This window comes from Esox lucius, chromosome 13 (genome assembly GCF_011004845.1).
Source record: "Esox lucius isolate fEsoLuc1 chromosome 13, fEsoLuc1.pri, whole genome shotgun sequence".
Lineage (NCBI taxonomy): Eukaryota > Metazoa > Chordata > Actinopteri > Esociformes > Esocidae > Esox > Esox lucius.
In genome coordinates this window covers 35,406,451-35,425,870 of record NC_047581.1, presented here as the reverse complement: position 1 = coordinate 35,425,870, position 19,420 = coordinate 35,406,451, and the positions used below count along the sequence as shown (strand labels likewise).

At 41.8% G+C, this 19,420-nt stretch overlaps 1 protein-coding gene across 4 annotated transcripts in view; it reads left to right on the top strand.

The window, feature by feature from the left end:
• Positions 1-19,420, top strand: part of edil3a (EGF-like repeats and discoidin I-like domains 3a) — a 162,193-nt gene that overhangs the window by 66,040 nt on the left and 76,733 nt on the right. For all 4 annotated transcript variants that reach the window (XM_010877132.4, XM_010877135.5, XM_010877134.5 and 1 more), the window contains one exon: positions 9,509-9,622. In XM_010877132.4, coding sequence (XP_010875434.1) covers positions 9,509-9,622 — 114 coding nt within the window. The remainder of the gene's footprint in view (positions 1-9,508; positions 9,623-19,420) is intronic.

Genomic DNA, 19,420 nt, shown 5'->3' with positions numbered 1-19,420 from the left:
CATCATGTTCCTCTGTGAGGATCTCTCACACGACATGCACAATGCTGCAAGAAGGGAAGCTTGGTAAGCTGTGTATTGCACTGGAGTTCAAGCCATTTCTTTATGGACGTAACACTGACGCTGCTGAGCTGTGAGATCTATGGACCGGTTTCGCCGACATGGATTAAGCCTAGTCGATGACTAAGAAATGAAGTTCAATAGAAAACTCAATTGAGCTTGTATTTCTAGTCCTAGATGGTGTCTACGAATCCGGCCCTATGTGTTGTTGTCGCTAAACATGACCTAACCCAACGTGATCCGAGCCGACGTGACCCAAGCTGAAGTGACCCGAGCCGACGTGACCCAAGCCGACATGACCCAACCCAACGTGACCCGAGCCGACGTGAACCGAACCGACGTGACCCAAGCCGACTTGACCCCAGCCGACTTGACCCCAGCCGACATGACCCCAGCCGACATGACCCAACCCAACGTGACCCGAGCCGACGTGACCCGAACCGACGTGACCCAAGCCGACTTGACCCCAGCCGACTTGACCCCAGCCGACATGACCCCAGCCGACATGACCCTAGCCGACATGACCCCAGCCGACATGACCCCAGCCGACATGACCCAAGCCGACATGACCCAAGCCGACATGACCCCAGCCGACATGACCCAAGCCGACATGACCCAAGCCGACATGACCCCAGCCGACTTGACCCCAGCCGACGTGACCCCAGCCGACGTGACCCCAGCCGACATGACCCCAGCCGACTTGACCCCAGCCGACTTGACCCCAGCCGACATGACCCCAGCCAACGTGACCCCAGCCGACATGACCCCAGCCGACGTGACCCAAGCCAATGGCAATCAGAAATTCATTTCTAAGGATGCGTGTGTTGACTATGTGTGTACGGTTACGTTGGTTACTGCATATGACTTTATCAAGCCCTGACTCTAATTCACCGCATGGGGCCTTGGACACACACAAATATCTAGATGGGCAGCTCTGTGGTGTGAAAGATGGCCTTGTTTGTAAACAGATATAAACAGGATACATTTCATCTCACAGGCATCCATCACCCATCACATGAACAACACTCAAGGCTGTAGTACACATCCACATTTTACAAGTGTCAACTCTGAAGTGTCGTCCGTTGTGATTTAACGTTGTGACTGTTTCTTGTCTATGCAGTTCACACGGCTAATAGGATTTCTCCCCTGAGGTATGACTTTAATTACACTTGTAAAATAATTGCAGCTGTCAAAATCTCCTCAAATAAAGAGATCGACGGACCAAGAAGAGCATTTGTACTTCACAGGGTGTAAATGTGCTCATAGGGGTGTACATTGTTTGCGCGTATGTGTGTGTTGGTGTGTCTGTTGATGTACAGTGTGTCCTTTTCTTTTTAACTACGATTGTGATAATAAAGGAACCTTCTAGTCACCAGAGGAAAAGGCCATTTTCAACATAGGGGTTAGGTTTAGGCATACATGTTAGGTTATTGAGGTTTAGGGTAACGTTACGCTGAGCAACAGTGTAGCTTAGTGGTCACCCATGTGGGGCCAGTGCATGAAAGGTCACTGGTTCAAATCCTGAGCAAGACCGTGTTCTGTCACTGAGCAAGACAGTTACCCCTAATTGCTCCCAGGTTGTTGCTGTAAATAAGAATGTCTTCTTAGCATATTTACCGATAAAAACAAGTAATGGTTAGAAGCGTTTGCTCGTGAATAGGAATACTTTTTGGTAGATAAGAGGTTGGGCTATTCTTTTTGAAGTCTCCGTATTGTTAGTGTTTTCCTAAAATATATTTCAGTGTGTGTGTGTGTGAGTGTGAGTGAATGGGTGTGCGTGAGCACATTCATTTGTCTCTTTGTATGTGTGCATGAAAAAGGAGGAGAGCAAGAGGGGGGAGAGAGAGACATTTTGTATTTTTACAACTTAAGATATTCACAAAGGTGCTGAACCATGGGTGGTGAGAGGACAAGAAACCAGCTGGACACAGACTTCAGCATCCACCATCTGCATTCTGACCAACAGATTCCCACAGCCTGGATCCACCTAAAGCCAAATACCACGTCATTTATTACGCACTACTACTACTACTACTGCTATTGAATCAATGACTGACACGTTTCTCACACCAAAGTGTGCTGTAGAATGCCTGACCAGCTGATAATGTACAGTATATTTGACCCAGTGCACGAGTTACAATTGCGGGTGGGGTTGGAATTAAGGGTTAAGCTTTAACGGTCAGATTCAGGGTTAGGGTCAGTCATTAGAGCTAGGTTAGGTTTAGGCATACATGTTAGGTTATTGAGGTTTAGGGTTTATGTTGATGTTAAGTTTAGGGTTAGGATTAGGTTGCGGTGTGGGGTTAGGATTAGTAAAAACAGAATTTTGTAAGGACTGTCAACTTTGGTGTCCCATTAAATATCTTAACGTGCGTATGTGTGTATGTGTGTGTGTAGGTGTGTGTGTGTGTGTATGTGTGTGTGTGTGTGTGTGTGTGTGTGTGTGAGGGGTAGCTGCAGCAGCTCATCCATGAGATCGGTTTTTCATTTCTTAGGCGTCAGGAAAGAGATATGGTTTGCCATAAATTTTTACATCATTGTTTTGAAAATCTGCTTGAAGGCTCACTATGAATCATTAGGTTTTGACCCTGTCTTTGAGAACATCCTGACCTCTCTCAAGGATGATTACTGTTATAATAAGTGGGGAAAGGGCGGACAAGGTCGTTAACTTGAATTGCCGGGTATAAACAACTCCAGCTTGCTCACGAGGGAACAACTTTGCAGAAAGTATGCATTCTGTTCTAGGACACAACTCTCTATTCTATCATGTGCAATAAATAATTGTCTACTCTGCATTTCTATTTAGTTCTACTGTATATTAATTGATTTTAACTGAATTACATAACATTTCCAGAAGATATTTTAGATGTGGTAGGATACATGATTTACCTAGATAAAATACATGATTTACCTAGTAATGATATAAACAACAACATACACATGACAGATGCAAATCCATAGTCACATATATGAGATATGAGATAGACATTTGTCAAGCATAAAAAATGAAGCATTAGAAAGTCATGCTGATGTTAGTACTCAACTGTTAGTTTTTTCCTTGGTTTCAAGTTAAAGACCAGCGCATGGTCCTGATGGCAGTATTGCATATTGTCTGTAAATTGGATCAATAAAATCTGGGACTCTTCTAAATGTGTTCAGAGAGCTTTTTGCAGCCTCTATAAAATCTTACTAACCTCCACAACTCTGCGGTTTGCAAAATCAGACGACTTCAATACAAATTAAGACAGACTCAATAAACCATTTGTAAATGGACTGTTTAACAGATTGACTGACATTAAGACACGTCTCGACTGACATTTTGATAACAGTTTCCCACTATTGGCTCCAAAGTTCATATCATTAAAACCTAACGTGTCACCCTCGAATATACCCAGCGGTTTTATCTTCTGGACATTACAGACGACTGCAAGAGGCCAACCAGCAAGTCAACAAGTCACCAGTGTACCAAACACAGATGCCAGGAGGATTTCCCTCAGACCTGCCTGCCATGCCTTGGAAATGGGAACTGGATATTTAGCCTCACGAAAGTGGGATTATAACTTGGAGTAGGTGGAAGCTTGACGTAGGGGCAGCACCTGTGAAGAGATTACCTTTCACTTTGCTAATTATTTTAGGGGCGTTTACAAATGTGACAGGACTACAAGCTATTAGCCGGCATTTGTTTTAATGAGGGTCATTTAGCCGTGCTCTTTATCGGGCTTACTGACAGTCCGTTGAATATGTATAAGCCGAGTGTCACTTCCCGAAACCCTTTCAGATGAGGAACGTAAATATTACAGCAATTACAGTTAAGCCACTGAGTCAAGCAGAGCACAGTGGATTTGCTTACCACTCTGCTTGGGATCTGTCAGAAGGTTTCTCTTCCCAAATTGCTGTGAGTTGTGACTCTATTAATTTTAAAGACTACGTAATGGAGCTGATCTTAACTTTAGTCTGGAATGGCTGTAGAGTAGCATGGCTGGAGTCTAGCTAGAGCCGTAATCAATGCTGTTTTGTGGGCGTAAGTAGCATTTGTGTGGCTTGAGGCCCCGTAGCTGCATAAGACTGTAGCACGGACACAGCAATAGCAGGGTTTAGCCTCCCTGGAGGTCAGTGGAGGGGGCAACGTTTTTTCTCCCCACCCTCGACCGACCAGACATGTTCTCGGTCCGTGGACAAGCTGCAGACAATTTAGTGCTCATCGCAAGAGGCCCTTTCTGCCACAGAGCGCCATTCGTTGCTCTCATTACCGTCCGGCCGGAGAGACCAGCAGTGGGCTGGGAGTTACTCATCACGTCTGTCCAGTTCTAACACGCCTTGGGCCTACCTATGGAGTGGGGTGTTGTTGTGGGGCAGTTAAACGTGCGTGTATGTGTGCGTGTGTGTAAATACTTAAGTGCGTACATTTTAGTGTTGTTTCTCATAGTATGCATACGTTTATGCCCCAGCCCTGCCCCCCCCTGCCACAATACTGTAGTGACTCCCAGTAAGGGAAGGAGCTGATATGGTCTTGGAAAAAGCCAGGGATTGCAGTGGACTGACTGGACACAGCTTCTGAGCGAGATGAGCAAGTCAGTGGAGTAAATATAGAACATTGATTTGCTGCACCCCCCTCTCCCACACACACACACACACACACACACACACACACACACACGCACGTAGATACCCTTTCACTCCGTCCCTCATCACCTCTCTTAGCCTGATGTTGAGGGCTTAAAAACCTCCTGACGAGCTCTGAACATCAAATCAGGTTAAGCCTCTGCTCTGTCTTCTCTCTGCAAGAGCTCTTCATCTGTCTCACCCAGACAAGTGCCTCAGGATCATCTGAAGATTTACTCCCTCCCTGACTCAGCTCAGTAACATTATGATAATGGTAGCACTTGCATAATGGTACATTTTATGATGAAGATGATTAAATCACTCTGCATTCGGAATATTCACGAGCTTGTTGTGTGTTATTCTCTCTTAGCATATTTGTATAATGTGGTGTAATGACTTGAAATGAGTTTGTCCTCAGTAATAACTTGCACAATCCTGAAAGATGAGTCATTCAAAATTGGAACTTGGGCTCTTGGAAAACCTACTGCATTACATACTATGAAACAGATGAATGTGATGTTCGTTTTGTGTGCCCTTGAAAATGAATGTTATAGAGTACAGTAGATGAAACCACATTTGAAACACCATTCGACACTGCTTAATGGTGATTGCACATGCAGTAATCATGCTCATCAAATCAGCTTAGCTAATTGAACCATTATGCAGTGTGCAAAGTATGCAAGCTTATTATATGTTAATGACAGAAAGAAATGCAAAAAGGCTGCCTTGGTCTCAGTCCCTATGTCTTCAGCCTTATGCCTGCGGATGTTGCCTGTGGTGAAGCGAGATGGAACAGAGGTGTGTTTATTTACCAATGCGGAATAGCATACTGTCTCGCTGGGCGGATTAACTGCATTCCCCCAAGTAATCCGCTCTCTCTCACCTGATTTACCGGCGACACAGCGCTTTAAAGTCTCACTTCTCCGCGGCTGGGCTTCTAGGGGTGTCTGGCCTCTTACAAAGCATCAAATCCTGGCCCTGGCTGTGTTTGTCTCTCTGTGTTATGGGCTTCTGCTGAGAGTATGAATGGCTCAGCTTTACAGTGTGGTGGTCATGAACTGGACAAAGAGAGAGGGTTCATTCCATATGATTTCAATTTAATTTCTATACCAATTCGATTTGAAGAACACCTTTCATACGTTTGCTCATGATTGAAGTGGTCAGAAAGTGACTTTCTGGACCTGAATGCCAAACAAAACTATAGGAGATGGAGGTACACATTGCACATGTGTTTTTGAGAGTTTGTGTGTATGTTGTGTCCACCACTAGATGAGACACAAATCATATGAAACGACCAATAGCTGTTGTTTCCAACTCTGGTCCTCAAGTACCCCCGGCACTACACATGTTCATTTTGCCAGCTAGACACAGCTGATTCAACTTGGCAACTAATCATCGGGTTCTCATTGAGTTGAATTGGGTTTGCTTGTCTGGGGCTACAACAAATATGTGTCATTTTGGGGGTACTCAAGGGGCCAGAGTTGGGAACCTCTGACCCAGAGATTATTACTATGATGACAGAGATGTATTAATTAAAGACACACTGTGTACCGCTAATAGAAATAATACGCATTGTATAGGATGAACATATACATCACACTTACCCATGTGGCTGTAGTTGTATTCAAGATGCTTGGATGACCTCAAAGACATACAAAAGTAAACAAATTATCTGCAACCAAATCTGGACACAGGCAGGTGGCACCTTTACTGAATACAAATCTGAGTCCCACATGCTGTGTTTACATGCTAGTACTAGGAAACAAGTTCAACAATACAAGGTCAGGAAAAGATAAGAATAAGTGGAAGCGTTTGATAATAATCAAATCCATGGGACTGGCGATGTTGCTGGGTTCTACAGGATTAGCTTTAAATTGCCTTGATCAATTGACGGGAAATGAAATGGTCAGAGATTTTTTTTTTTCAATGTCTGAATTTACCGAATGACAGTAGAGCAGTTATGCTATGTATTCACTGACTTGAAACTCCCAACGATTTCTTTCAGAGCTGCCAGCCTCCACTCCTAGTCACGTTGAAGCTGGAAGCAGGTCACTTCTTATATAGTCGCATTAAGTGTTATATAATGTTAGAATCCCTATTTTATAGACCGATTAACTGCTTTCTGCTCATCAATGAATTAGCATCGTCCAGCATGTGAATAGACCCACTAGTCAGAAAATATGTGTTCAGCTCTGAAAGGCATGCCACATGTGTTTGGTGGAATGCATTAGACTCACGTTGCTATGAGTAGATTCCTATTTGATTGTTCATACAGTTGTTGCATCCAATTCTATGAAATAATGGAGGATAATGAGTTTAAAAGGTATTTTGACAAACTCAGTACTGCTAATGATTGGCCCTTGTTGTCATCAGTAATGCAGACACTTGTCCATGTTTGTCAGGTTAATAGTTCTCATTGAGATTATTCGGCCCCTGTGGGTTAAATTAATTCAAACATATCCCCTTGATTGTGAGTCAGCCTCCCGCTATCAAGATGGCGTCCCTTCGACAATTGCTTGTTTGTTCATTTCTGTGCTAATAATGTGTTAGTCAGTGGGGGACAGGGTCTCGTTTCAATCTTGCTGCCCTTTGCAAGGATGGCTAATTACCTGTGATTGTCCTTTGGCAACATTAGTGAGCACATCTAAAGCCCTTCAACAGGAGGAAATGGAGATGAACAGTGTATGTGGCGTGTGCTCTATTCCTCTCAGCCACATTATAGAGTTTCTTGTTATTGTTTTTAAATTCATATTATCGTGCTTTTCTTTGACATCAGATGTTCAGCACTATGCAATAGTATGTCAGCATCCCACTGGAATTTCCAGTATGTCATTTACCTTACAGTCAGAACAATGTCTCATGTGTGATTAGCTCTTAGGAATCGTGAAGGGAGTGAAAAAAGCCTAGTTTAATAGAGTGCATGCACTCTGTTTTCAACTCAGCTCTTGCCGCCCAGCGCTTGATTTCCCCCCAAACTGAGCAGTCAGGGTTATTTAATGTTTCTCCACTGTAGGCCCGCTTCAAGAGTTTAAAGAGAATGTCAAATAGGACTGAATATAGAGGTGTCCTTTTGATCACTGTGATTTGTGCTGGAGTTTAGCAAAACTCAAGTCAGATCAGCTCTGCACAATGAAGTGAAATGATCTGGTGTGATTGGTCAAAATGACAAAAAATCTCAACATTGCACTGTTTGTATATTGCTACTTCTGAGTGCTAATATTAGGTAACTAAAACATCACGTGACGCCATAGAAGTACCAATGTGAAAGTGACATTTTTCACGACATCTGCCAAACCTACTGGAGTTCATTTCACATATATACCCCTTTATTTACAAAAATGCGTTCAATGTCAAAAGAAAACTGTAAAAGCGGATTGTTTCTATTCAAAATCAAGATACAGTAACAATTCTAGTTTTAACAAAAACACTAGTAAACAAATGCAGACTAAAGACACTATGCAGAAACATAGTTTAATATAATAATATGCATAACATGTAGTCATTAAGCAGATGCTCTTATGCAGAGTGACATTACATGGCCGTTAGAAACACATGGATTTAGATTGTACACCATAGGCTTAGCAAAAACGGATGTGAGGTAATGAGTCATTATGAAATAGCTTGAATACTACACTTAGATCAGGGGTGGACTACTGGAACTCCGATCTTGAGGCCAACTGATAGAAAAGGCTAATAAAAAATGGTTTTAGTGGAAGTTAGAAAAGTAGAATTTGTTTTGCATTAGCACATGTGTGTAGCTTCTTGGTAAGTCACCATTTTTAGTCACTCTCACTCAGGTATCAAATAAAAAAGTTTTTCACCCAGTGACAAAATGTGTAAAATTGCTTGAGATTAGCATTAACACCTCTATATTTTCTATTTGCTTGATGGCAAAAAAAGCATGAAACTTGTTCTAAAATAAGTATATGTACTGTATTATTTGTGACCTATACTTGCTTCGAAGTTGCTCAGCCCTGATTTATGTTGATGATAGCATCTCAGAAAAATGATGTATCTTAGCAGGCTTATACTTTAATCACATTCCAGTTCTTAAGCTTGCAGTTTTTTTCTATGAAGTCAGCATTTATTAGTCACAGAAAAAGTAGGGACATGTTTTAGAGTGTGATTATGTTTCTTAGTATACGTTACGAGAGGGGGAATTAGCCCTTTCCTTATAGAAATGATTTAAACCGTACTTCATGAAAAGATATGGTCGTTCTCAAAATCATAGCCAATCTTTTTCTCATGCGCTTATGTCATAAAATGTATTTCTTCATGAAATCAATCCCATACAATTCACAGCAATCTATTCTCAGTAGGACTTCATGTCAAATACTAACTAGTGTCAGAAACAGATAACAAAGTGAAGAATACATTTTGATTTTAAGTAAAACGTACTAAGTTGATTTTGATCTGCCTCGAAAGAATGTCTCACATGAATTTTGTGATCTGTAGATTTAAATGACAGGAGACTAGCTAGTTCCAGCTGTGCTGACAATTGATACATTACTTAAAAACACTAAGAAAAACAAAACAAAAGTACTTTTATCAGATTGCAGGTGCAGTTACTGGTCATACAGAGGGTGTATGTTGAAAGTGTCAAACCTAAGTTGATGTGTAGCCTTACTAGTCAATCTGAGAAAGCTGTTTGATCTCTTAGTCTCGGTAGCCTGCTCCGTGTTCTCAGTGAAAGCATTTCGGCCAAGACAGAGTCAAGTAACAAATGGTGCAAATTCAATAAATAGTTCCCACCAATGCATGCTAATGAGAGTGATGTCCTGCTAATTGCCAAACCTTTCTGCTTCAAATGAATTAATGTGCCTCTTTTCTGTTTTCTTGGCTCCTGCAGATGTTAATGAATGCGAGCGAGACCCTTGTAAAAATGGGGGGATCTGCACAGACCTGGTTGCCAACTACTCTTGTGAATGCCCTGGAGAGTACATGGGAAGGAACTGCCAATACAGTAAGGGCTGTGTTTTTTCCTTCTTGTTTTCTTCTATTGTTCCTTTTCCTCCTCTATTTCATGATCACGGTTGGCTGGCTCATCTGTGTACACCTGGTGACGCTGGTAGCTGGAGCTTAGAAACAAGACAATCTTTCACTCTGGGACGGCTTTAGGGAATGAGATCATTCCATCTCCATCTCTCTTTATCTCTCTTTATCTCTCTTTATCTCTCTTTTCATCTTTCTGTATCTAAATCCACAAGGGTCTTTATCTGTGTACCGCAGATTGTTCTGAGGATTCAGGTTGCTCAAGCTGAGAATAACTTTGGAAAAAAAGCTCCTACATGACTAAAGACAATCAATGGTACATGCGTGTGTTGCAAGATTTTGATAATAATTATTTATTTGAGCCCAGAATTGTGCCATTATGAAATGACTTAAAATATGAATATGTTCTCTGCATGTAAGGACACCTAGGGGATAACTCTTCCATCTCCACACTGTGAGGCTGCACATGGCAACAACCACAGAGCAGAATCTCGCTAGCTGCTTCACCCTTGACTTTTGTGGGCCTGCCATTTAAAAGCCACATGGGCCAGACTCAGGAATATTAGTACTACAAGTTTGCGCCGTTAACTGAGGCTGTTCATGCGTTACATGAGTGGCTTGTCAACACACATGCATGCACACAATTACATACTATTTTTCTTTCTATCCTTGTGGGGACCTGTGACCTTAACAAATCCCAACAATAATTTTATGACCTGGATCACACACAGACACAAAATTGATTCCCATTCAAAATACTACCATACCTAACTTATAATTAACTCCTACCCCTTTCCCCTAACCCAATTTCAAATACAAGCCCCAATTGTACCATTCACGCCTGAACTAACCTCCAAGAAATAAACTTTTTCCCCCCACTTTGCAGGGATTTTTGATACCAAGAAATAACGTCAAACCTGTAAACACCAGCACTTCAGTAGACAGTCACTGTGTAGGGACAGGGCCAGGACACAGTTTCTTACAGTTATAGCAATGTGCTAGTTCTGAGTAGTCCGATGGGAGGTGAACTGAATATTGTATAACTTATCAATGTAATTTTGGCACTGACTCGCATCTTAATCTGTTGCTGGAGAATCCGTCTGCAATCAGGTTCAGATGCGGTCTTTTACTGTTAAATGTGTTGTTGACACTGTAAATCCAAACATGTGGGCCTATTTATAATCTGTCCATAAAAATTTTGAATCTCATAGCCAAAATCAAATCTTATACTGCAATTATTCAGCATATTTCCCAGTGTGAGGCTACAAGGAATATATGTTCTGCAATACAAAAGATATTGTCATGGTGTCACAACCAACACATACAATATGTTTGGATAGACTTTACCCAGAAAGGTCTAAAACCACATGGCTGTAAGAAGACTCATAATTTACCTCTTATTTTGTGGTAAATTGTAAACTGGTTGGGTGGTTCTCTTCAGATTAAAGGTATTTACTAAAAATGACTTCAATGTAACACCAATTTGTTTTTAGAGTAGATTCATTTCTAATATATACATAAAACATTTATTAGAAAAAAGTAAGCGGGTAAATGAGACCATTTCCTTGCACACTGCTAAAGTTAACCATACATTACCCAATTTTAAACTGAGAACTAATAAGTGCCAGATTTATTGGATTGAAAATATATAATAAGCTACAAACCTATAAGCTACAAACTAGACTTGCACAAAACGAGCAGGTCCAAGAAATGTTAATGTTACTCGCTCCACCAGCTCCGGTCTATTGGCAGTCCCACCCCTACTGGAAGGTCCCACCCCTACTGAAAGGTCCCACCCCTACTGGAAGGTCACACCCCTACTGGAAGGTCCCATCCCTACTGAAAGGTCACACCCCTACTGAAGGTCCCATCCCTACTGAAAGGTCCCATCCCTACTGAAAGGTCCCACCCCTACTGAAGGTCCCATCCCTACTGAAAGGTCCCACCACTACTGAAGGTCCCATCCCTACTGAAAGGTCCCACCCCTACTGAAGGTCCCATCCCTACTGAAAGGTCCCACCCCTACTGAAGGTCCCATCCCTACTGAAAGGTCCCACCACTACTGAAGGTCCCATCCCTAGGCTGCCTCTGCTTGGCCTAATCTATGAACTTCTACACTGGGAATGGTGGAAGTGACGTCCCAGTGAAGCTAGGACAATGAGTTTCAGCCCATTTTAATGAGACCTCTGAGACTGTACCTGAAATAATGCCACAGGTGTAGTAAAGTCTGAATGTCTTTACCTATCTAACACATAAGGTGAGCACTTTTATATGTCAACATTTATGTAAATATCGAATGTATGCCTTGCTTTGCTATATTCTGTCATTCTCCGCTGTACATTTAAATATCAATTGGTGGGATGAGCTTAAAATGAAAATAAAAACATTCCCAAAAACCAACATCCTATTCTAAGACAATCAACTGGTAGAGGTAAATTAGTGTTAAATGTATCATTTCCTACGCAAGATCAAACAGTGAAAACCGAATCTGTGTTAAAAATACAGCACACTCATAAATATGCCAAAACCTGGAGCGGGGGACATGTACAATGTTTGTCAGATTGTGTGCACATCATCATGCTTAACTGATCTTTCCCTATAGATTCACATATGTGGTGTTTTATCAGGTCACACCGTTCAGCCATGCTCAAATTCTCTATTCTTGCAATTGGCTGGTGTTTGTGTTTATTAGCATGAACTGGATTTACCAAGCTTTTCAGCGCAAACCTACCCTTGCTTCCTGGGATAAGAAACTGAGGAAGTGGTGAATTTTTTAACAGCATTACATGAAATGGAACAGTTAAATTGTATGCTACATTATGTCTGAGTATGCCTTCTCTTTATACCCATTTCTGTCTGCTATCTGCTTGATCAAACCTCAATGCTTAGGGTAGGGACAGACAGCGTATCTCAGTGCAGAGTGCTGTTCACAATGCATGCATCTTCTCATTAGCTGTTAACTTATTTTCTTGTGACAGGTAGCCTACATTTTCTGCAGCATAATCACTTATTGGCTGAGCATGTTCATGCAACTGCCACTGTTCCCGATAAGTAACTATGCAAGATTTATCCTCAGAGTTTTGATTTAAACAGTGCTAACAAATTCCACTGTATTAAGAGTTTGAGTTGATGCGCTCATTTTAAGATTTAAAAGTGAAGAGAACAATTGTTATATATGTATATATAACTCAAAACCGTACTTTTCGACTTTTTTGGAAAGGAAAGTAAAAGGTGCAGTGGTATCCCCTAATTGTTTAAGGTCTTTACGGTATGATAATTCATAGTCTCGGTATGTTTTCTATGAAAGTTTTCTTTGATAGAAACTCTGTTACATCATGGAACACACCTACCTTGTAATGCACAATCTTCCAAAGAACTCATAGGTCTCTCGATTAAGATAATTTACATTTACGAGATTATGGCAGCACAGCTGTTGCCGTTTTTAGCATGTTCTTTAATAATGCCAGAGTTCTGATTTCTGATGTGTATTTTTGAATTATTAATAATTATGGACTGACTCAAGAGCAAGCAGAACGTGTCTTTTTGAACAGTTGGAAGCCTTGAGCTATAAAATAATATTTAGACAAAAGTCTGCTCTTGCCAGAGAGCACAGTATTTTTCTAATGGAGAGAAATGTCACTTCAAAGTGCCTTGGTTGCAATGTGTAAACAATGGAATGTACATATATTATGGACATCAAAACATTTCCCCATATGTTTGCATATGCACATAATGATATGATTGGTTACTGACTAATCATCTTCAGAAGTGTTATTTTTTTTGTAAACCTTGCTGAAAGTGGCTGGCTCATCATTCATTAGGCCATTTATTCAGTGGCCTTTTTCAGTTAGCAACCAACTGTGATTGTCTCTTTGGGCTAATAGCTACAATATGTCACCAAGCAACTGCAACTGCCTGTAAAATCTTTTTTCGGAGGGGGGTGTCTTTGAGTGTTCAGGGCAACAGGGCCAATCCAGGGATGGTTTACCTCAAGGAACACTGTGGGTTAAAGGACTGTCCTGAGGATTTTTTTGTTCTTTTGGAACTCAGTCACTCTGGTAAACGTTTGTGTGTGTCAGTGTTTGTGTGCATGCCTGCATCAAGCCGTTGGGCATTTACAGTGCATTAATATAACATAACCGTGTGTGCTCGCGCGTGCGTGCGTGTGTGCTGTACACCACCTCCACTTGCAATGCATTTGTTATTCTCTCCCTCCATTCCTCCAGTCTTCCTTCTCATTAGTATTGGCGCGGTGGCATTAATTTCAGCGTGGCTCTAATTTGTTGAGGCTGTAGGTAGGCCTTGTGGGAGATGGATTCAGCTGTCACATAGTGGTGACGGTGGCATTAGTGATATGTGTTGTCGGAGGGGCTGATGTATGCACAGGGGGCACCAGGCCGAGGCCCGGGCCCGCCAGCTACAGCTGCTCTGCTCTAACACAAAAGCACGGCTGCCAGACAGCTCATTAAAGGTGCCCCCCCGTCAGCTCCACAAGGTGAACGTTGCCACGGAGTTGCCGTAACGTTGGTACATGGTTTCTGGCCGGGGTTGGTTGAGATGGTGTACAACATTGCTATTTGGTTTCCCCATTGGAGACAGAGTGGTTATGGGTCTCTGTAATACTCCTGCAGTATTGGTACAGCGTTAGACCACTCACTAAGGCTTAGGTCCAGCGGTGCTTCCCGAGTGTAAAGAATTACAACGTGTTTTCTGGATAAGTGGTGAATAACCAGGACATGGTTCATTGTGCATGATGCTCCCAGAGATTCCCTGACAAGAGTGTTTTATATATCCCTTTTAAACAAATGTACTGTTCTTGATTTAGTATGTGTTTATGTGTGTGTGTATTCTGGCCTTAGTTTGTGCCTGAATACCTAGATAGACAGGGTGTAGCTTTTAGGCGTCTTAACTAAAAGAAAACACACTTGAACTGCAAATATAAAAGTATATGTCCATTGCAAATGTCTAGACATGTCTGGCCATTTTTGTTCGAGGTTCACATGCTTAAAGACAGTAAAACAATATCATGTATAAAATGTGATTACAGACATTATAGTAGGCCAAAAGACATCGCAGGCAGAGGGCTGCATCCTCGCTGTCTGGTATAATGGTTCATCCCGCTATGTTTCTTGTTTGAGGAGTAGTACATCTTCTGAGACAGGTTGGGAATATACCTTGGGAATGCCATCTCTGATGACTTTCAGCTGGCATACATATGCAGACTTAGGAACTAAAGAACTCGTTCATAATGACCATTACTACTCTTGTTGGGTGGCATGGCATCTACAATATGCCTTTTAAAGACGCAAACTTCATACATTTAAATATTAGTCATTTATTTACCAGGATGACTTACAGCATTTTATAAAAGCTAGGTGAATCAACCGCACAGTTTAGTAGTAAGGGCATTCTAATCAATGAAATACTTATTGGCCAAGGTCAGTGCTGGAAAGAAGACCGTAAAATAATGAACATGAAAAAGTTAACAAAAGAGACTTTGCTATCCTAGCCTACAAGGAAGCTGGTTCCACTATTGAGGTGTCAGGGCAGAGAAGAGTTTTGACTGCTTGATTCGGGGATGGCCCTGAAGGGGCGGGACAGCCAAGAGCCTAGAGGTGACTAAACAAAGGTTGGGGATGCATTGTTAGGTGCGTGCATTGTCTGAAGCTAGGCAAGAGAAACTCCTCTCGTTGCTTCGTCTGGAAGAACCATAGCCTTGAATTGGATTCGAACATCAGGCAGGCCGCTGCATTCTGAATGAGTTACAAAGGTTTGTTTGCACTTGCCGGGAGCCCCACCAAGAGGGATTTGGTGGTGGAAGAGGCGGAGGTTAAGAACTGCGGAGAGGGTGAAAATAAATTCCTATGGCTAGAGGAAGATGCCTGGAAATTCAGGTGATAAACAATGGCTTTAGCAGCAGATAGGGAGGCCAAGAAGGTAGCGAGTAGGTGTTGGAATGATGCTAGGTCATTCTGAAGTTTTGTTTTCCTCCACTTAGTTTTCCTCGAATCATTTAGCCATGGAGCAGGTAGGAATGGCCATGCCGGTCGAGAGGAGAAGGGACAGTAAGAGTCTTATGACATGCGTGCCTTTCAGAATTGGCTGGAAGAGGCACAATCTGGAGAAAGAAGAGAGAAGGATTTAGGAGATTGGAGAGATGACTGGATTGAGAATGAGAGAGCAGTTGGGGAGAGTAAACGACGTGTCAGACATTCAGATGCTGACCGTGTTGGGTTTGAGGAGAGAGGAAGAGGCAACGAGACAAAGTGGTCGGACGGCTGGAGTGGTGTGGTGCTGAGAATAGTTGACAGACAGCATCGTGGTTTGAACCAAGTGCATGGCCCGCTTTCTGACATTGGAAATAAATGATTCAAATACAGATAATGAAGGGTTGAAGTCACCCCATAACGTGGGTGGTTTGTCATCATCTGAGAATGAACTGATCAGCATGTCAGGCTCATTGAGGAAGTCACCAGGAGCACCCCCACAGATGATGGAGGGACGAACAATGTTGAGGTTGAATGGAAAGGTCACATTGACAGCACAGACTTCAGAAGAGGACTTGGTAAGTTGAATAAGAGGGAAGACAGACCATTTCCAAGTTGAAGGAACAACTAGCTCTGTGCCGTCACTGTGGCAACCAGATGCTCTTGGACTATTGGAACATACATGGTCAGGTGAAGAGAGAGCGGCTGTATTAACACTATTTTCTTGGGAAATCCACGTTTCTGTCAGGGCCAAGAAGTCAATATAACAGAAGAACAGTTCCAAACACTGCTGTTTAGCTTGTATTCCACATGGGTTGTCCAGGCAGGATTAGAAAGGTTTTGGAGGTGACTTTTGGGGGTGACTGTAGAAATGACGAGGAGACAGGTGGACAGGGTTTGTTTTAACGCAGCAAAACAGGGTATCTTCCCCTCTAACATTCCTTGAATAACTCAGCAGAAATGTCTTTGGTTTGGTGACATTCGTAATTGCAAAAAACAAGCTGCTGCTTCAAGCTGTTTGAGAGAACGAAGAAGCCCAAATACTCACACCAACTAAAAGCAGAAAAGAGGGGCAAACCACACCCCTGCTTAGCCTGGTTGTGAGTTTACACTGCAAACATTACAAAAACAAAGCAACTGCCTCCCAATTACAGAGATTTACACAGACTACTTGATAGCTTCTAACTCGCAAGATAAATGACAACAAAGCATAAAAAAGAAAATAGCACTTAACTTCTTCTGAGTACAGAACAGCAGGTCAGCTCCAGTGCAACATTCTACAGATTTATGATATGTGTGAATTCATCGAACTGTGCAAGAGCATGGGGATGTACAGTACGTTTTTTCCAGAAGCTTGACACCAAACCTTTTTATATGATCATGACCAAGATTCTGTAGTGCAAATAATAAGCTCTCATTTATCCAAACTGAACATTTAATTCAACACATTCTTATAAATTATAAAAAGTCTCAGAAACGTGACTGCATGCGTAATCCCTTCATTGACATTTGTAGCAAAAACATTCTGACCAGTCTGCAGGAAAATATTGTTGTGACCCCAGACTGTGGCCTAAAGAAATGGTAGTCAGAAAAAAAAACCTGTCATAGTTCTGGTGTGTTGAGAACAAGGAGTATCCTGATTTGCGAAAACATGCACTTAATGAACTGCTGCCCTTTATATCTTGATACATGTGTGATGTGACATTTTCACAGGCACAGTAACATAAGTTACAGTAAACACCAAAAATGCTATTCTGCTATTTCGATGTCTTCTTTTGTTAAGACAATATGGCGTAGTGTTCAAAGGTCCTTTACACATTAACACAAAGGTATTTGGGATAACATTTCAATGTATGTTCATACATTCATTTGAATGCAATGCAGATGCACTTCAATTAAACTTTTAATAACATGTAGATACCCTTTTCAATTCCCATTTGTGACGTGTGGAGCCGTCTGAGCTGGTTGATTGACTCACCACATGCATGTACAGCACCTTGACCAGGCAATTGACCTGGAAAGTCCTGTCATTAAACTCACTAATGCCAGATTTCCACTGGTGCTTTCCCCCGGTACCAGGGCTACACCAGTGATTGATGGTAATGTTGGCTCTAGACTTTCCTGTTTCGATTATACATTTGGTACAAAGGACTTAAGGAGGGCTCAAATGGAGGAGACAAGGGGGGGGGGGGGGGGGCAGGGGAACTATCAACGCGATTGGGTTTTCTGGTTAAGAAAAATAAAAGGTAATATTTTTCTGTTAGTAAAATAACATGAACAATAGCCCCATGCTCAGTTTGTTTACAAAACAGCGTTTGAACTTGAGCAGTAAAACTAATTTCTTCATCAAACTCCTGCAACCAGCTCCTTCTCCACTGTTGTTCCAACTCTTTCCGTGTCTTTGCTTCCCTGTACTGTTGCTTTATTTTTCTTTATTTTATCAGGGATCTGTTTGTTAGACTGGATGAAAACCATTACGAGAAGCCAAAAGCAAACGATACACATCGCCCTTCGAAGAGAACAACATGCCTCGTTTTCACAGCATGGAACGCGTCCACCCGCAAACCCCGCCCTAAGTCGCTGGGCCCAAGTGACGTGGCCTAGTGGCCAAATGGCGTTGAATGAAGACAATAATAATTCTGGACTTTAGGGTAAAACACCAGTGTTTGGCACCAGTGGAAACGAGGAATAACTAGTTTATATCATGTCCAATATTGCAATAAAATAAAATAAATCTGCAAGCTTGCTAGACTTCAAACTGCACTCACTATTGCAAGACATTTCAGTCTTTCACAGAGTGGTGAACACATCCCCATCTTTACTTCTGAAAGACTCGTGCTCTCTGTGATCCTCTTTTTATATCCAATCATGTTCCTGACCTTTTGCCAATTAACCTAATTAGTTGTGAGATGTTCCACCAGATTGTTGTAGCATTACACCACGTTTCCAGTCTTTATTTGCCCCTGTCCCAGCTTTTTTGAAACATGTTGTTTGCATCTAAGTGGGCATACATTTCTCAGTTTCAACATTTGGTATGTTGTCATTGTACTATTTTCTATTGAATACAGGGTTTTACTGATTTGCACATAATTGCATTCTGTTGCATTCTTGTTCACAATCCACACTTATTACAAAATTCTCAAACAAGCAAATTATTACATCAGTTGTACCATAGGGAATGCCCATGTTCATAATAGGCTCAAGGAATTATGCCATTGTCAGTATCTACTCAATGAGACTGATTGACTTTGTCATTTCCTGGATTATACACATGCCTGTTATATTACAATGCCTATACACATTTTCCTTCTCATTAATTCTTACACATCATATACAATTCGGCTGAAAATGAAAGAGTTATACTGTAAAGATGTTGTTTTTTGAGCTTTTTTGAATTGTCCGAAACAGAGTAATTTTGGTGGCGACCTCAGGTCACTGCTGAACAGCCCTCTGGGTAAATGAAAGTCTATGGCTAACAGCAAAATGCAGATATAGGCTTCTTATTTGGTGGCTGGTTAATAAAATACACTTTAGTATATTAGCCTTAGTAGCCCAACAATGCATTTGGACCTTCCCAAATTGGAGATTAAAAGTGTCTCGCTTCGCAGAAGCTCAGGTGAAGTAACAAGATGCTTTCCCTTTGTCTCTTCCCACTTGTGATTTTCAGATTCTGTTTCACCAATTTAGGAGACAGACCTGGACTCCCGAGATCTCCCGAGGTCTCTCAGTTTTTGGCTTACAGTCTGTTATGTTCCCTAGATGTTTGAGATGGTTTAGGCTAA